The 17,116-nt window shown below is 34.5% G+C and overlaps 1 protein-coding gene and 1 pseudogene across 1 annotated transcript in view; one reads left to right on the forward strand and one right to left on the reverse strand.

Moving 5' to 3' along the window:
* The window catches only part of LOC143386976 (transport and Golgi organization protein 1 homolog), a 39,724-nt gene extending 32,000 nt beyond the window's left edge, over positions 1-7,724 (forward strand). The window contains exons 19-29 of the mRNA XM_077107965.1: positions 1,582-1,683; positions 2,542-2,602; positions 2,717-2,752; positions 2,829-2,896; positions 3,008-3,108; positions 3,292-3,429; positions 4,202-4,270; positions 4,374-4,450; positions 4,576-4,647; positions 6,051-6,213; positions 7,224-7,724. Coding sequence (XP_076964080.1) covers positions 1,582-1,683; positions 2,542-2,602; positions 2,717-2,752; positions 2,829-2,896; positions 3,008-3,108; positions 3,292-3,429; positions 4,202-4,270; positions 4,374-4,450; positions 4,576-4,647; positions 6,051-6,213; positions 7,224-7,537 — 1,201 coding nt within the window. The 3' untranslated portion in view covers positions 7,538-7,724. The remainder of the gene's footprint in view (positions 1-1,581; positions 1,684-2,541; positions 2,603-2,716; positions 2,753-2,828; positions 2,897-3,007; positions 3,109-3,291; positions 3,430-4,201; positions 4,271-4,373; positions 4,451-4,575; positions 4,648-6,050; positions 6,214-7,223) is intronic.
* Positions 7,725-11,864: 4,140 nt separating this feature from the next.
* The window catches only part of LOC143639942 (axin interactor, dorsalization-associated protein-like), a 36,798-nt pseudogene continuing 31,546 nt past the window's right edge, over positions 11,865-17,116 (reverse strand).

Here is a 17,116-nt window from a genome sequence, read left to right on the forward strand (position 1 = left end):
TCTTATGGAGTGCCTGGTCAGTTTTGATTGGCCAACATTGTTGTGATAATTATAGATGAAATTTGAGGACTAAGACGAAGTTATCTTCTTATAGAAAAGTGTTGAGGTTACTTGAGTAAGATTGTCACTTTAAACTTAGTCAGCAATTAAGATAATTAAAAAATGACTTGTCTTTTCAATGTTTTTCAGTATTGTTCCTTTTGGATTTTTTTGCCTGTTCATCACTTAAGTGTGCAGTACTTTCTAATCTAAACTCAAAGGCTAGGGCTTTTATTAAGGGTCCCTTTATTGGTAGCCTCATTTTTCCTCTAAGCCCAGGAATTTAATGAAGGCTTGGTTCAGACTCATATCTTTGTGTTATCTTCAATAGGAGAAAAGTATCTTAAAGTGCCAGCCTTACTTGTAATTCTCAGATTCCTTTTTCTAATGGATCTTGGCCACATACATATATCTTCACTGACTTTTTAGCTTGGATCTCTTCAAACACAATTTTATATTCTTATAAAGATGTTTTGATTGTTCTTAGTGCTCTCAGACTAACTCTTTGATAATTGGAAACAAAATTCTCTCTGTCCTTCAAGATTCAGTTTTCTCCATATTCCTTCTTAAGCCAGTGGGGAAAATTATTATATTCCTTTAGGCATCATTTATACCTGAAACAGTGAGCTCTTTTATTCTTTAGCATCTTACAAGGTAACTAGTATATTATAGCCACTCATAAAATACTTGCTGAAGAATTAAATGAGAAGCTATATAAGAATATATTATCCCCTTTTTCTATTTGGTACCAGTAATCCTTTTTTACTGTAGTTCTTCTGATTTATGGAAAATTAAGTTTCAAGTTAATTATCTTTTGAATTGGAAATATGGCTAAAGTAGTACAAAGATAGCAGAAAATAGTATTTTTTAAATCATTAAATGTGGCTACCTTTGTGTCAGTAGATGAACATCTTGAGTTTCATGATCAGAGTTAAAACTTGTCAGTAGATAATACTCTGATAGTGGGTCACTTTGGCTTCTTTTTCTGGTTGATAGACATTATCAAAACTCAGATTTGTCTTTTTGCTTAATTTACAGTTCTTTTGAAATAAATATCTAAAGTGTGAAAAATGTTCTGTGGTTAATTGCATAGCTAAAAGATATATTCTAGAAGATTTTTTTCTTTGACTGACTATATGGTACCAGTCTTGGATTGAGAAAAGAGTTCCTCCATGACAAAGATATACTTAGTGTCCTACCCATGGCAGAAACGAGAAAAGAATTATCCCCTGCTTTATCCTAATATGTTTAATTATGTTAGGTTGATCAGTCCTGATCTTCCACATTGAAGTAAAGTGAGTTTTTATTATCTTACACACAGGAGACTTGCCCTTGGGGCACATGTTGTTTTCACATTTATTTTATTTACTGGTAAGTAGAGAATTAAGAGGATAAGTTAGAAAATGTAAGTGATTTGCCAGAGTTTGATTTATGAAATTGCAGGTTTGAATTCCTATTTTATGTGCCTAAGCATTTTATAGAATTGTGGGAAGTGATATTCACAAAGAGAAACTTTTGATTTGATAACTGGTTTTCTTTTAGGAAACAGAGTCAAGAAGAATGTGAGAGACTAGAAAAAGAGCAGCAGCTGTCAGCTGCAGATGAAAAGGTGTTTTCCGCTGTACAGGAAGTTAAAAATTACAAGTGAGTTCAGTTTCTAAAGGAGGGTGTCAATGTCTCATGAATTAGTGTTAGCTTTCTTTTTAATTTTTTTTTACATTATGTAGATAGAAGAAAATAGCATGGAAGTATAAATAACGAGAGGATATGAACACATTCAATTCACACAGGAGAAAAAATAAATTTCAACTTAACAAATGAAAAATGTTAACAAAAATTTACTTGTACCCAATGGGCAAGACCATAGGGAACTTGGTCAATGCAAACAGTTCTGGGGGTTTTGTATGTTGTAGTAATTTTTTAAGAAATCAGTTTGCTGTGTGTTGTATCAAGACCCACAAAAGTGTGGCATTTGATAGACCTTGGAAATCTTCTATGGATATAATTTGAAAAAAAGAAAAAGTTTTAAGGAGGAAGATATTTCTAGCAGAATTACTTGAGAACACACTGATGAACAGTTAAGGAAATTATAATTTATCAATTCAGAATCTCTAGCAATTAAATGATAAAGAAGTTATTAGTATTAGGTTTTTATTTTATTTATTTATTTATTTATTTATTTATTTTTGGTGCTTTACTACTAAGCTACATCCTTAGACCTTTTTTTCACTTTGAGACAGCGTCTCAGTTGCATAGGTTCCCACTTAATTGCTGAGACTGACCTCGAACTTGTGATCCTCCAGCCTCAGCTTCCCAATCATTGGGATTACTGGCATGTGGCATTGCACCTGGTCTGTAGTATTAGTTTTGAACACACTGGATTCATATAACTTTAGAAATGTTTTTCTTATGTATGATAAAAGTCTTTAAAAGTATAGCTGATGGAATAAAGAGAAAATGGTCAGAATGTTTCAAATTTTATTCAATTGTTGTAATTCTTAGGCGGAGAATTGAAGAGATGGAAGAAGAATTACAGAAAACCGAGCGCTCATTTAAAAACCAGGTAGTAATTAATACTGTCCTGTAGTTGCAGAATTCTTTGATATCTAATACAGACAATTATAGGCTATAATAATGAATCCCTAAAAACATTTTTTTAATGTGTTGTCTTTTTCAGATTGCTATGCATGTGAAGAAAGCTCATGATAATTGGGTAAGATTTTTTTCCCCTTTTCTTTATTTTTTGCATAGCCTACCGCAACTGAATTTGAATATTTTCTCTTTAATAGCTCAAAGCTCGTTCTGCAGAAAGAGCTATAGCTGAAGAGAAAAGGGAAGCTGCTAATTTGAGACAGAAGTATGTGATTTTTGGTATCTTACTGTATGTTTTATAGTGTTTTAAGGTTATGCTAGATATTATCTATGATTGCTGTTTCATAATTCAGCCCATTCTTTCTCAATATTCAAGACTATTGGAAATGACCCAAAAGATGGCAATGTGGCAAGATGAACCTGTGATTGTAAAACCAATGCCGGGGAGACCAAATTTACAAAATCCTCCTCGGAGAGGTAGGGGGCACTTTGTAAAAGGAGCTATTTTATTTCTTGGTGCAGAATGTATGTAAATTACTTTTTATTTCTGTGTGTAATGGTTATGAAATAATCTGAATGATTTGCTAAAGCGGGAGGTGTGGGGGTTGTTGTCAGGGAGAAGGCTGCCTTAAAGTAGTAACACGGCATTGTTGTCTTTAGGTCCACTGAGCCATAATGGCTCTTTTGGTCCATCCCCCGTGAGTGGTGGAGACTGTTCCCCTTCACTGACAGCAGAGCCAGCTGGGAGACCTCCTTCTGCTACTCTTAATCAAAGAGATATGCCTAGAAATGGATTTGGTGAGCATTCACATGTTGCTTTATAGTAAACTGCTTCAAGGTTTTGTTTTTTTTTTTCCCTTTTGAATATTCTAATGAAAACATAGAATTTGGGCCTGTACAATATATAGAAGATAATTTCTTACTTTATCTTAGTGAATGTTTTCTGTAAAATCTGTTCTAGAATAGAAAACATTTTTTTTCCTGGAGGTCCCTGTATTGTTTTTTTCTTTTAAATTTTACACTGTGAAGTGTAAACCTTTATCTTTAAATTAAATCTCTATGGTGTTCCTTTTCCACATATTATAAAAGTAGCCTTAAACTTTATGTAGCATACATATTTCCAATATGAAATACTTAGTCTTATTTCCAATTCTAAATAGGACTGTAGTCTTGGTAAGATTGGAAGTCAGGTTATACAGACTAAAGAAAAGCCAACTTACACATACTTCAAGTCTGTAGCTTAAAGTTTAGGACCAGTACGTATTAATTTGCTGTTCTATCAACCCAAGGCAGTTCTTTTATTTTACTTAAGTCTCTTCATAAATTGTGATTTATGTATTGGGCAACCCATTTTTTTAAAATATTTTTAATTGTAGATGGTGTGGTGCTGAGAATCAAACCCAGTGCCTCACACATGCTAGGCAAACACTCTGCAACTGAGCTACAACCCCAACCCCTGAGCAACCCATTTTAATGTTGCTTTCTAGTTATTGTTGAACCCTGACCTGTCCACCAGTGGTTTATTTCTTCTGAAAAATACATACAAGGGCTCTGATCTTTTTTTCCCAAGGGTCAATGGATGGACCTTTACCTCGTACTCAATGGTCTTCTGAGGCATCTGGGAAACCCGTTGCCTCTGGTAAAGAGACCAAGTAATTACAAAGAATCTGTAATTGTGGATGCAGGATTTTTATTCTCTTCATGTTAGAATAAGTCTGAATCCATTCTTTGATCTCTAACAGACCCAGGATATGGTCCAGCTCACATGAACAGCAGCTCCAAAAGTTCTTCTCCAGCTAAGGTGACGGATGAGGGCAACGTAAGTTCTGTAGTTACTGTGAATCACGTGGTCGTGCAGGAACATGTTGCTTTCCTACAGTACTTGCTCTTTGCTTTATCCTTCTTTGTGTTCTATTTGTACCATCCCATTTGTTTTTTAAAAAGCAAACTGTTCCCCAAGAACCTGAGACCCCCTCAGTTTCTACCATTACTTCTTTAACTGAGCATCCAGTTGGAGTAAGTACTTAGAGGTTGAGAACTGAATTGCGTTTTATTCTGTGCATTTCTGGGAAGGATATTCAGAGCATGACACTGATCTTGTTTGCTTTAAACTGCATGCAATATTGAGCTTACTTTTCTCCTTGGAAATGTGGCTTAAGTGTGTACAACTATAATGAACTACAGAATGTGAAAAGTTATCACTCTAACTTTATATGGTGTTTTGTGTTGAATGTTCTAAGGCAAAGTAAATTCATTATAAATTATATAATTCATCATTTTTATTTTTGTTTGGAAGAATGCTATTTAAGAATTCCTCCATTTGTGCAAACCCTATTTTGAGTGATTTGAATTAGATTGGTATCAGATTTTCTGAAAGTGAAATACTGTTTCAGTGCAACAATGATAATCTGAAATGACCTCTTGAGCCAGTCCCAAGCAATGGTCTCATTTGTTCACATAAGTGCATTTTCTTGTAACTGTGTTGCTATTATATCTGGTAGGTCTTCTGCAGCTCTATAATAAAATAAATTTTTAATTGTTTAGTTTCAAACTCACTACTCATAGGAAATGATAAATCAATATCTCAAATGGTGTACAGTAAATGAAAGTAAATATTAAAGCCTTGTCTTCCTAATTTGTGTATATAGCATTGTGTTGGAAAATACTTCTCAAGTTCCAGTGTATACATATTCCAGGAATATACATCTCTGGAGCAATCTAAGGGCAGCTTAGATAAGACCCCCAAACCCCTTTGTAGTAGAAGATTTAAAAGAGAGCAAAGACCCGTTGTTATAGAGGAGTAGAGGTGGGAAAAGCATGGCTTGCAGGCAAACCTGGGATTGAAACCCTTTAATATGCAGTGTGGCCTTCAACAAATTATCATAATCCATTTGCTTTTGTTCCCTCTTATTTAAAACAAAACAGTCTACTTAAAGATCTCAGAGGTTGAATAATTATGAAAGACTTACTGAAGATACTCTGAATAGTAGCTATTATTACATGGGTAAAGAATGTATTTTTCATTTTATTCTGTTCATTCTTAATATGGAAGTAATGAGCTATTGTGATGAAAGGGAAGTGATGGGGAGGAGGGGGACTCCCTTTGAAATAGGTTGTAGTGAATACAGCATGACATACTGGTCAGAAATCACCTCTGTTAATAACCTCTGCCAGTCCTCTTGCCTTTCCCTTTCCTGAGCAGATATAATCACTAACAAACTGCTCCCTCTTGTGGAATCCTTCTAACTTCTGTAAGCTGTCAGTGGGAATACACAGGAGGGGTGGGTAGAGTTTTGTTGCACTGATGGTGTTCTCTGGACAGGTGCCTGTTTTGGTTTTAGCTTTTATCGGTGTTGGTACTTTGTCTTAATACATAGGAATTTTAAAACTTTTAACTTCTTTAAAATCTTAAATTGCAGGTTAATATGGCTATGAAAGGGCCCCCTCCTTTCTCAGGGGTACCCTTCATGGGCCCCCCTATGGAACCCCCGATGCGACGGCCTCCACCACCTCCCTTTTGGTATGGACCGCCATTTCAGCTCGGTGGGCCTTTTGGGCCTCGGCCAATTCCTCCACCATTTGGTATGATGATCTGAACAGTAGTGATTGACTTATAAATCACATTCATCTTTCATTTCTATTGCTTGCTAAAACAGTTGGTTGCTATCTCAGGTCTTAACAATGAAAGGATACAGCTGAGTACATTTTAACTTTTCCTCCAGTTTTTTGGGACATATGGGACACTACATAATCTTATACTGAGATAGGCAATAGCTATCTCATAGACAAGGATAAGGGGCTATATAGAGAAAAGCCAGAAATATTACTTCTGCAGATGTTTGTTGAAAATATGTTGATATGCACTGCAATAGATGAAAAGGTGGATGAGACACATGCCATAACTTAAAATTTTGTCACAGATATGAAAATCCTATAACATAAAGTTTGTAATCACCCATAATGGAATCATAGGCAGTAGGTTATAGAATATAGAAAAGGAAAAGTCAAACCCTCCTTACCTTGAGAAAAGTCAGAGGGAAGTGTTAAAGAGGAGGATTTAACAGTGACCTAATAAATGTTGCTGATTTAATTAGGTGGCTGTGGAAGGCCTTTTCCAGGGGGGCATGCACCTTGATTCTGATGGCATGTGTAAAGTCCATGCTGAAATACTTCATGAATTTTTAATGGATACAGTAATAAATAGTGGGATTTCCTTTTATCAAAATTTCTTTGATGTAGTAAAGTTCTTATTTCATAATCTATCATCTTGTCATGGTAATATAGTACTTCCAAATATAAATGGAGCTCTTGTGAGATAGAAATAATTCTGCAATTATATAGTAGGGAAAGATAAAAGATAAGCCTGGAGCTAGGTAGAGCCATGTTTAAATCCTTAATATGTTGCTTCATGGCTGGTTGGCCAGGCTATAACCTAAACTTGTTCCATTTCAGTTTGCCTCATCTGGCAAGTCAGGATGTTCACCAGTTGATGTTCTAGGCTTGGGAGAAATTAAAGACTATATTAACATACTTGAAATCACCCAAGTTCAGAAATTTCTGGGTATTTACATAACTTCCTTTTTATTTTCCAGGTCCTAGTATCCGTCCACCAATAGACTTCAGAGAATATGCACCAGGTGTTCCACCTGGACAATGGGATTTGCCTTTTGACCCTCGTGATTTTTTTCCAGGACCTGCACCATTTAGACCTTTAGGCTCATTTGGCCCAAGAGAGTACTTCATTCCTGGTGCCCCATTACCACCTCCAACTCATGGTCCCCAAGACTATGGGCCACCACCTGCTGCAAAAGACTTAATGTCTTCAGGCTTTAAAGATGAACCTCCACCTACACCCGATTCTCAGAGTAGTGAGGGCTGTTCACAGGCCTTAAAACAGGGCCCATAAAATTAACCTCTGACACTTAGTCAGAAAGTGGACTATGAACTATTCATTGTGTTGAAGGATTATTGGCTTCAAAATATAAAAGTTTATTTTAAATGGTTTATGTTTTTAGAATGAAGCTGCCTTGGTGCAGTATACATTTGGAGCCAAAATATTTTCCCCCTAAATATCCCCCACTTAAACTAGAGTATCCTTCCAACATTAAAATGTGCAATAAGGAATACCTTTGTTTTAGTTAATGTAGCATATACAATTGCTAAATGGTTTAGAATGTCATAATTATGGACATTTCTTGTGGAAATGCTTTAAGAACATGTATTTCCAGTATCCTATTTTTAGTGTATTCCAGTTGATAACAGAGAAATGGTGTTTTATAAGCTTGATTTTTCTCTTTAAATATCTGGTCGCAGAGACTGTTACGCTAAAAATGTTTACTCAAAGATCATAAACTTCATTTTCCTTCTTGCTGAAGTTCTTTGTTGTAATTGTTCATAAAAAATTGTTTATTAATATTTCCCAAGTGTCTGTTGATTCATTGGATCGTCATGAGACTTTGTGCCATTGGGGAAGCATGTAAACTCACTCTCAGAACTGAAGATGGTGACTTGGCAACATATTTCCTGTTGCTCACTGTTAAGGAGGCTGGACCTTGGTCAACTGTGGACTTATACAGAGGAATTTCTTTTACTTGTGAGAAGTCTTGTGGCTCTATTTTTGTAGCACATTCATGTACTTTTTTCTAACCACTGTCCATGTGAGAATGGTTTTCTGAGAATGAGTTTACATTAGTAGCAAGAGTTGTTTGACCTGAAGTTCTACTGCTTTTGCCAGTATTGCATTAAAACAGTAAAATATAGGGTGGTATGTTGTGTCTATAAAAAATAAGGAAATTTCTTTTAAAAAAAATGTGCACACACACTCTTCTCTTTCCCATACCTTGCCACTGATTTTCAAGGAATATGATAAAAAAAATTAGAAAAGTATAATCCTCTAAGAATGAATGAAACCCTAAGGCTTATAATGTCCTTAATCAGCAACTATGGGCTGAATTAAATTCTTTTTTTTTACAGATACTCAAATATATTTTATTTAAAAATCAATTAAAGCAAGTCCTGAATCTGTAACTACTGTCTTTAAAACAATGTTCCTAAGAACTAGCTCTCCAGAGCTGTAATTTAAATTACAGCAATTTTAACAGTACATTTTAAGAGGTTTAAGATTTAAATAAAATTATAAAAGCCTGGTACTTTTGTTTACTGCGAGACCATATTCTTCCATTCTTTAAAGTTCTAGAAAGTAATAGGATTGTTGGAACCTAGAACATATCATTGTTCTTTTTATGTCCCCTAAGTATTCTCAAAATAGGGGCAAAAGCTTCAGTGTGAAACAAAATCTCTGTGAAACAAAATCTCTAAACTACTGAAGATGACTCAGAATCAAAAAGAATTTGAGTCCGTTAGGAAGAATTCAATCTACATAGCTTCCATTTAATATCAGAAGCAGCAGCTGTGTGTAAGAGAAAAACCATATAATACCTTATGCCATTTTTAGCCATGTAAAATAAAATTTAAGTCACAAACACCAATTTTGAATGTATCTTTCAACCTCTACAGGACACATGGCAATGCTGAAGTTACTATAACTTCTAATTTTAAAATAGCATTTAAATAAAGGTGATGTCAGCTAGGAAGATAGATTTTCAAGGAAAGGCAGATTTATTTTTTTATTCAAAGCAACAGTAGTTTTCCCTCTAAAGCCTTTTTTGTATTTATTCTATTAGTAAGCTATAATGCGTTCTACGTAGTTTATCTGAGCAGTTCTGAGCCCACCCATAATTTCCTCTCCTTACATCCATCTGATTGTACCACTTCTGTAGCAAAGCCCAAGGTAGCTGCCCATATACCGGTTGTGAGAGAATACTGTCCCTTGATTCAATTATACTTTTGTATCTCAAAAGTTTTAGAAGTCCTCTCCAGCAAATTGTGTTTGAGTTTAGTTACTAAAATCATTTCATTTGTGAAGCAGTAGTGTTTCAACCTGAAAGTATTACTGCTATAGTTGTAATTATTGTCCAGTGACTCATCCCCTCCCACACTAGAAAGTAAATTTAAACAACTAATTTGTGAGATACAGATTGTTTTGTGTTAATTGCTTCAAGATAAAACCACCTTTTTTGGCAGGGGATGTTTGGTCATTCAGGTCTGAATTAAAGCTAAGCTAATGACAATATTCAATTTAAGTTTGTTTAATGCTGATGAAAGACATTCATACAAAGCATCCTCTTTTTTTTCATATAACCCCATTCTTTGGTGGCAGCTGGGGTTGTGGCTCAGTGGTAGAGTACTTGCCTAGCACAGGCAAGGCCCTGGGTTTAATCCTCAGCATCACATAAATAAATAGAGGTTAAAAAAAGCATTCTTATGTGAAGGATGCTAAATGTTTCTTCATATAAATTATCACTTTGAGGGGCTGGGGTTGCGTGTGAGGCACTGGGTTTGATCCTCAGCACCACATATAAATATAAAGGTACTGTGTCCATCTACAACCAAAAAAAAGTTTTTTTTTTTAATTATCACTTTGATATACATGTTTTATAGTCTATGAAAAAACAGAAAGAACAATGTATCAGTTTTGCTACATTTTAATAGTAGATTTTAAGGGAGCAACTTCAACATCAGTAACATCAAACAAAAAGGTACTGAGTACTCCACAGGGTACAGAGTGCTGCCAAGCACCTTGGAAAGTTTACATGACATGGAACAAGATGAGGCCCTTCTCTTGAGAAGTTTACAGTCTGGAAATTTTGACTACTCAGCGTTTCAGTTGAGTGAACATTTTATTAAGGCAAATTCTTCATTTCCTAGAACTACTGTAGACTGAACTATTTTTGCACTTGTGAAATTAACCCAATCCAGATGAAAGAAAAGACTAAATTTGGTTGAGAATTCTTTCAGGCTCATATAGTTTTATTAACATTCATCTAGTAAACAAAATTGACCTAACAGACAACTGAAAAATTAAAGACTAGATCACTTGAAGTACAAGGGCTAAAATTACTGTTATTCATTTTAAAAAGCAAACAGATGGTATGATTAGGGTTTACACTAGTTTAAAAATAGGCCAAGTATTGCATTCCTTTCATGCATTGTTCATTTAAAATAGTGAATATTAAAATACATGGGTTCTACATGTAACCCACAAAAAAGCTCCTCACAAATCTTTATGTTCTGTGTATCAAATATCCACCTTGTGTACTATGAAAGTTTTATTTATGTCTCATCATTAAGTTAAAAGTAATGTAAATGGTGAAATTATAATAGGCTAATGACCTGCATATTTTCATATGAATGTCAATATATCTAAATAGGAAATAAATGGCAGTTGTATCTACCTATATTAAAAAATAGAATATCTTTCCAGATTTTGCATACTCATCACTTTATAAAGACAAGGTATGCAGGTTTTAAGGTTTCACAATCAGTTGTCAGAAAAACAGCAGTTGTTCCTGCAGTATCTCATTAGCATCTGACTCAATTATTTTTAGATGACATGATTTAAACCCACCGAAAAATTTGTAATTATTCTGAGAGAGATGGTTTTAATGTTAACCCTATAATCATTAATGTTAACCCTAGAAACAATAGCAATGTGATGTAGAACAACTAATCAACATGACTAAAAATATGCTCACTTTCAGAAAAACAATCTGGTCATCTGGAAAAAAATCACAGCTACAATCTGGGGGGCACTCCCATATAAGATATTGATCTGGTCAAGGCACACTATTTCTAAGTAGAACTATCAGATGATGGTGAATTTAGGCCAGCTCTAAGGAACAGCCTATAAGACAGACCATAACTGATCCAATTTCCTTTCAAAGCAATCTGGTACTATCCTACCCAATTCAATTCAAAAGTGTGAACTTAATTCAAATCAAAAGACCATATTGGAGCAAAAGTGAGCAAAGGTGTAAACTCTAGCATATTCTTATTGCTGTATTTTAAAGTTTGAAGATGAGCATACCTACCACAGCAGTATTGTTCCAGGAAGCAGGGTAGGAACAGTGGTAAATTAGGAAAAAGACTATTAATTGCACAATTAATAGAAAAGTAAAAACATGTTTCAAAATCTACAATAAACCTTGTATCCAAAGGAGTCATAACAATGAGGTGCTGGACTTTAGTTCTGTGGTACAGCTTTGCAAAGGACTCACTGGCCTATAGGTACGGCTCACTTCCTGCCTCCTGAAGGATGAATATGCTACCCAGAGCTATGATGGTTTCTACTGAGTGGAAAAATTCACAGAAATTCCACATTACTCATGTCAGAATCATTCCTTGTGCAAAGTTTGATGTAGATGAAGATAAAGTGGTTTCTTGGTCAATAACTGCAATTTCTTTCTTTTAAAGTCAGTGGGTTTCTTGTATCTGTAACCACAATAGAAAGATGATTGTTTAAAATACTTTGATGATTGATTTACTCCAATGTTACATTCTAGATAAGAGGGACTAAGAAGAAACATGAACTAGTAACCATTAGTACAGTATGAATCCTATATGTATATCACTTACAGTTCTATTACAATTGGCCCAGGTTTAATCTCATCCATCTCCATGAAAGCAAAACACTTGGTGCTGGTAAACCTTTTTTAGGCTTGTAGTGTTTGAATTCAAAGAAGATAGCTGCACCTAAGGAATTAAAACAAACCACATAAGCCAGAGACCACACATTTCTTATGTGTCACCAGAAGCCTATGATTTTACAAAGTAACATGTGTCAAACAGTCTGATGACACAACTGTTGATAACTCACTGTGGCTGTCACTCCAAGCTCATCTACCATGTCTGAGTGACATTTCTCCATATCATTTAATTCTACAAAGTACAACAAAATTGTATAGCAAGAATGTAAGTTATGTACACAGGTAGAATCATAAACTACCAAAGAATATAAAATATTAAATACCACAAGAAAAACAGAAGTTACTTAAGTATCAGCAGTACCTATAAAAATGGTTTCAATAAGCACCTATATTAGAATAGAAATTTAAAAGAGTTCCTTTGATATTTTATTTCTCTCCCTCCTGAAACCACCATGCCCAGATTGTCCTTTCCATATTCTTACAAACTAACTGCCAGTTATAGTATCTTTTTACCCAAAGCATCTTATTGAAAGAAAAAAAATAATTCCTTAACTGTTAGAAAGTAATCATTAGGTTCCTAAAAGGACTTAAGGTAATTATTAGAGAACCTGCTTCCTTAACTCTGTATTATGAGAAATACTTCCCTGTCAAATAATATTTAACCACATTATTACACAACTAGATAATGCAACTGCTAATTCTCATAATTAAAAAAAAATGTTGATTTGACTTTCTTTAAGTCAATATTCATAACTATGTGACATAAGATCTTGTTTTAAGTACACTATCAACACAAACCCAGATAAGTACTGTCCTTAAGAAGTCCTTAAGAAGTCAGTAACTGATAATTACAAACCTTTGGTTAATTTTTCAATATGCTTCTGGAGCTCAATGTCCACATTAAAATGAACATATGTATCTTCTTTTCTTGAAGCCACAGGAGTATCTTGCACAGGAGTTAAATCTATGCCATTCAGATCTGGAGAAACAAATAAGTTTCTGCTTATGAGCATTCACATATACAGACAGAAAATCTAGAAACTGCAAAGGTTTCAGTTCCTAAAGAGGCATGGAAAGAGCTGAGAGGAGATTCTCAGGCTAAGAGATTCCTATTTGGTGTGAGCAAGTATGTGAGAGTTGTTGAAGTTCATGGAGTATGTGGAGAGAAATGAATATAGACTGGATAGGAGACCTCATGAAGGGGACAAGGAAGCCTTTACATGGCCAAGTGGACAAAACTTGATCTTCATAGTGAAGTGGTAAAAAGAACAAACATGTTTTCCTTAGGGAATAGTCCACTATATTTTTCTATGCAAAAAAAAAAAAATCTGGAGTATATAATTTGCCACAATGGAGCTCTGCCACCAATTTCTAACTTTGATCAAGTATATGGCTTATTTAGAAAAGCCTTTAAACCTAACCTTATCCTAATTTCCCTGTTAAGAACCAAAAATGGATGAGAACAGCCAACAAAAACCCTTTGGTTAATGAATAATTTTTCATATATATTATCTAAATTCTGGTTATACTGTTTACAACATACCCTGAATTTACAACAACCAGATGGTACATTATATATAGTTTTAATTTTCTGGGTTTTAAAATCTCAGTTTAATCAAATTCAACATGGACTCATTTAATAACTCCTCAGTGTTTATGTGTTATTCATTTATGTGTCTCAAAAAGCTCAAAAACAATTTAGTACATTTAATAATTAAAAAATATTTACATAAAAATATTTCAGTTTAACATATGCAAAGGTAACTTAACATTTACAACATCATTAAATATTTTTGTGTTTTAAGTATACTTTCTGAATGAGTATGCAGTTTTACAAATGGTCTATCAAACAATGTAAATATTTTCCAGTATACTATATATTTGATAACTAGTAACATCGGAATTTAAAAGTGTACCAGTATTAGTGCTGTGGATTAGGTTCTTTAAATAAATCTTTTTCTTTGTGGTCATATTTTTCTTTTAATTAGCTCTAATGAACCCATGGATCTGACTTTATTTCTGCAATTGATAAAAGTTCCTCCATTTAATTTCAGCACCGATCTGTTCCTTTGGTGCAAAACTACAGATTAAAATAAGCCATTTGTACTAACTATAGTTATTTCTGTAAAATGGTATCATTTATTCCTTAATCACATCTTCATCCCACGGGATTGCTCTCAGGGCATGGATGTTATGGACGCACCCTACTTCCCTGTCCCCTGATTTTCATCTGCCTCTGTAGGACTCACCTATGTAGATACCTCAGTAGCACAGGAAGAAGAGGGGCTGAAGCAGGAGAGATGGGAAAACAGGACATGGGGCTTTGTGTAGAAAACTACACACCCATGGAAGGTGAGGAGTGCTATTGTTAATCTACATCCTGAAGGCTGTAGCTGCTGTTAAGGACAATGTGTATGTTTAGTCCGCACGTTAGCTGGAATCTGAAGAGCAAAAATCTATACAAACTCAAAAGCAAGTAGGAAATATATTTTGTAAGTCTTTCAGAACTATGTTCTGTTATGATCTCTTCTAGGATTTTGCCTCATTATAGAATGCATTAAAGTAAGTTGTCACATATACAAGACCATCCCCTGTCAAAAACTTTGTCCCATATGAGAAAAAACATAATGCAATTTGCCAGTTATTTACCCTTTACACTAACTGTAATATAGGGATCAATGCACTGTCCAGGGTCTTTCAGACCAATTTTCTCAATCCTGATAGTGAGTAATGTCATTCCTGGTTCTGATGGCAACCTTGGTAATAAAGTACCTGGCAACAGAGAAACCTCAATAAAAGATAGCTCCACCAATATTTCAGAGTAAATACTTTGACAAACAGAAGATATAGCCTACCTCTTAAGAACTAGCTAGGCATTATGTATTTTTATGTCCAAAATTCATGAACATCTGATTTATACTTTTTTAGAAAAATATTTAATTTTACACATAATATATCTGCATTTCCCAACCATACAATCACCTTTAAGCAGAAATAATAATTTCTATAATAATAGTGTATAGTATGTACAATAAAAGTTTGTTAAAAACATCACTTGAGGAAGCCCAATTATACATAATAGTACAATATGCTCACATAATATTTATATTCCATATGTACTTCTATATTATACTCAGCATCTTAATATGAAGTGGTAGAACAAAGACAAGAAAAGCTTTTAAAATACTTGTTATTCTGTTCTAAAGTCTGAGACATTTAATATCAGAGTTGATCAATACATTCTTTCCTTTAGTTACTCCTAATAAAGAATAATTTACAATTTGATATTTATGTTTTAATTTAACTATATAGTCTAACTTCTATTCTTCATTCTATTTTGTATGATTTATTCTAAGAAAGTAGTAATATACAGACTGCCATATAAAAGGGCCATTTGTATAACTGAACATTTTCCCCAAAACCAAGTAAAATTTTTAAAACTAAAACCCACCCAGAACAACATGACAACATTCACCCACCAAGAACATATGAAGGAAGAAATCAACTGTTCAGTATGTTCCCTTTTTTGAAACTACCAGTAGAGAACAGATGCAAATAAGCTGATTTTAATCAAGTATGTATACAGAACCTCAAAATACATTTAACAAAAGATTTTGGTTGATGGTTTTCAAGTTTCTATTCATCAATGTGTTATGCTATTTTTAATGATGAGTTATTTGAAATACATGAAGCAATCAACACACTATATTTGAAAATACACATTTGATTGATGGCAAATGTGGCTTGAGGAAATTTTGAGAGGCGATGGGAATGTTCTGAACTTGTATAGTGGTGACAGATGCAAAACTCTATAGAGGTGTCAAAAATCAATGAATTTTATTCTTACAGAAGGGAAATGTTATGATATACAAATTATACCTCAACAATGCTGTTAAAAATGTATTACTTTCTAATTTAAACAAATATGAAGACAATACAGACAAATGTAAGAATGGGAAGGCCTGGAGGCTGCATTCCACTGTTGCATTAACAAACCTAACTGGGCTCAGGCTGATATCATTAAATATATACATAATACCTTTTTTATGCATCTTCTTTGATTGACAAATGAGGGTACTTTTAGAAGAGGGGCTTGTACCTGGACATCTGGGATGAACTTCAGAGAGCTAAGAAACACCTCTGAAATTTTATGAAAAATGTGAATATGTATACATTGATATTTATATACATACATATTCACATGTATGTATATCATATATGAATTTTTCTGCAGAAAAGTTCATTCTATTATGTAGTACATGGCTGTATAAATATGCTACAGTTTATGTACAAATTCTTGTGTTGATAGATATTTGAATTACTCCAAGTGTTTGGATATAGTTAACAAGGCTATTATAAATACTCTTCTGAACATCTTCTGGTGCCCATAAGCACCCATTTCTGAAACAGAGGAATCACTAAGTCACCTGGCATGTTACCTCTGCTGGAAGCCATCAGCCAAGTAGGTATGACAATTTCCTTGCCAGCTACTCCCATGCTGTCTAGTGGAAGGACTCCTGAAAGGTGACCTTGCTCAAGGACCAGGGTGGATCCGTGTTTAGGGTGTCCCCGGTTTAGCATAATAGGAGATTAGAGTGTTCCCCCTTTAGAATAGGGCATATCCTGCTGCCTGAGTTCCTCTTGAGTTCTTAGGGTCAGACAGTATATTTGGGAGACAGAAGCCCAGTGGAGTGGTGGATTTGGGCAGAGAACCTGGACTCCCCCAGAACGTGTTTGTAGATGGCCGGTGTGAGTTCAGGAATAAAGAATTGCTGTTTGAATATACAAGCTGTGTGGTGGCTCGTGATTTTGTGCCCAGCCAGAGACTGCAGCAACCTCCATACCTACTATGTAATGACAATCCATTTCCCAAGGTGGTTGTGCCAATTTTTATTCCTAGCCCAAGTGCAGTAGTGTTCTCATTGCTCCACTTCCTCATT

Source organism: Callospermophilus lateralis, unplaced genomic scaffold, assembly GCF_048772815.1.
Source record: "Callospermophilus lateralis isolate mCalLat2 unplaced genomic scaffold, mCalLat2.hap1 Scaffold_101, whole genome shotgun sequence".
In the NCBI taxonomy this organism is placed as follows: Eukaryota; Metazoa; Chordata; class Mammalia; order Rodentia; family Sciuridae; genus Callospermophilus; species Callospermophilus lateralis.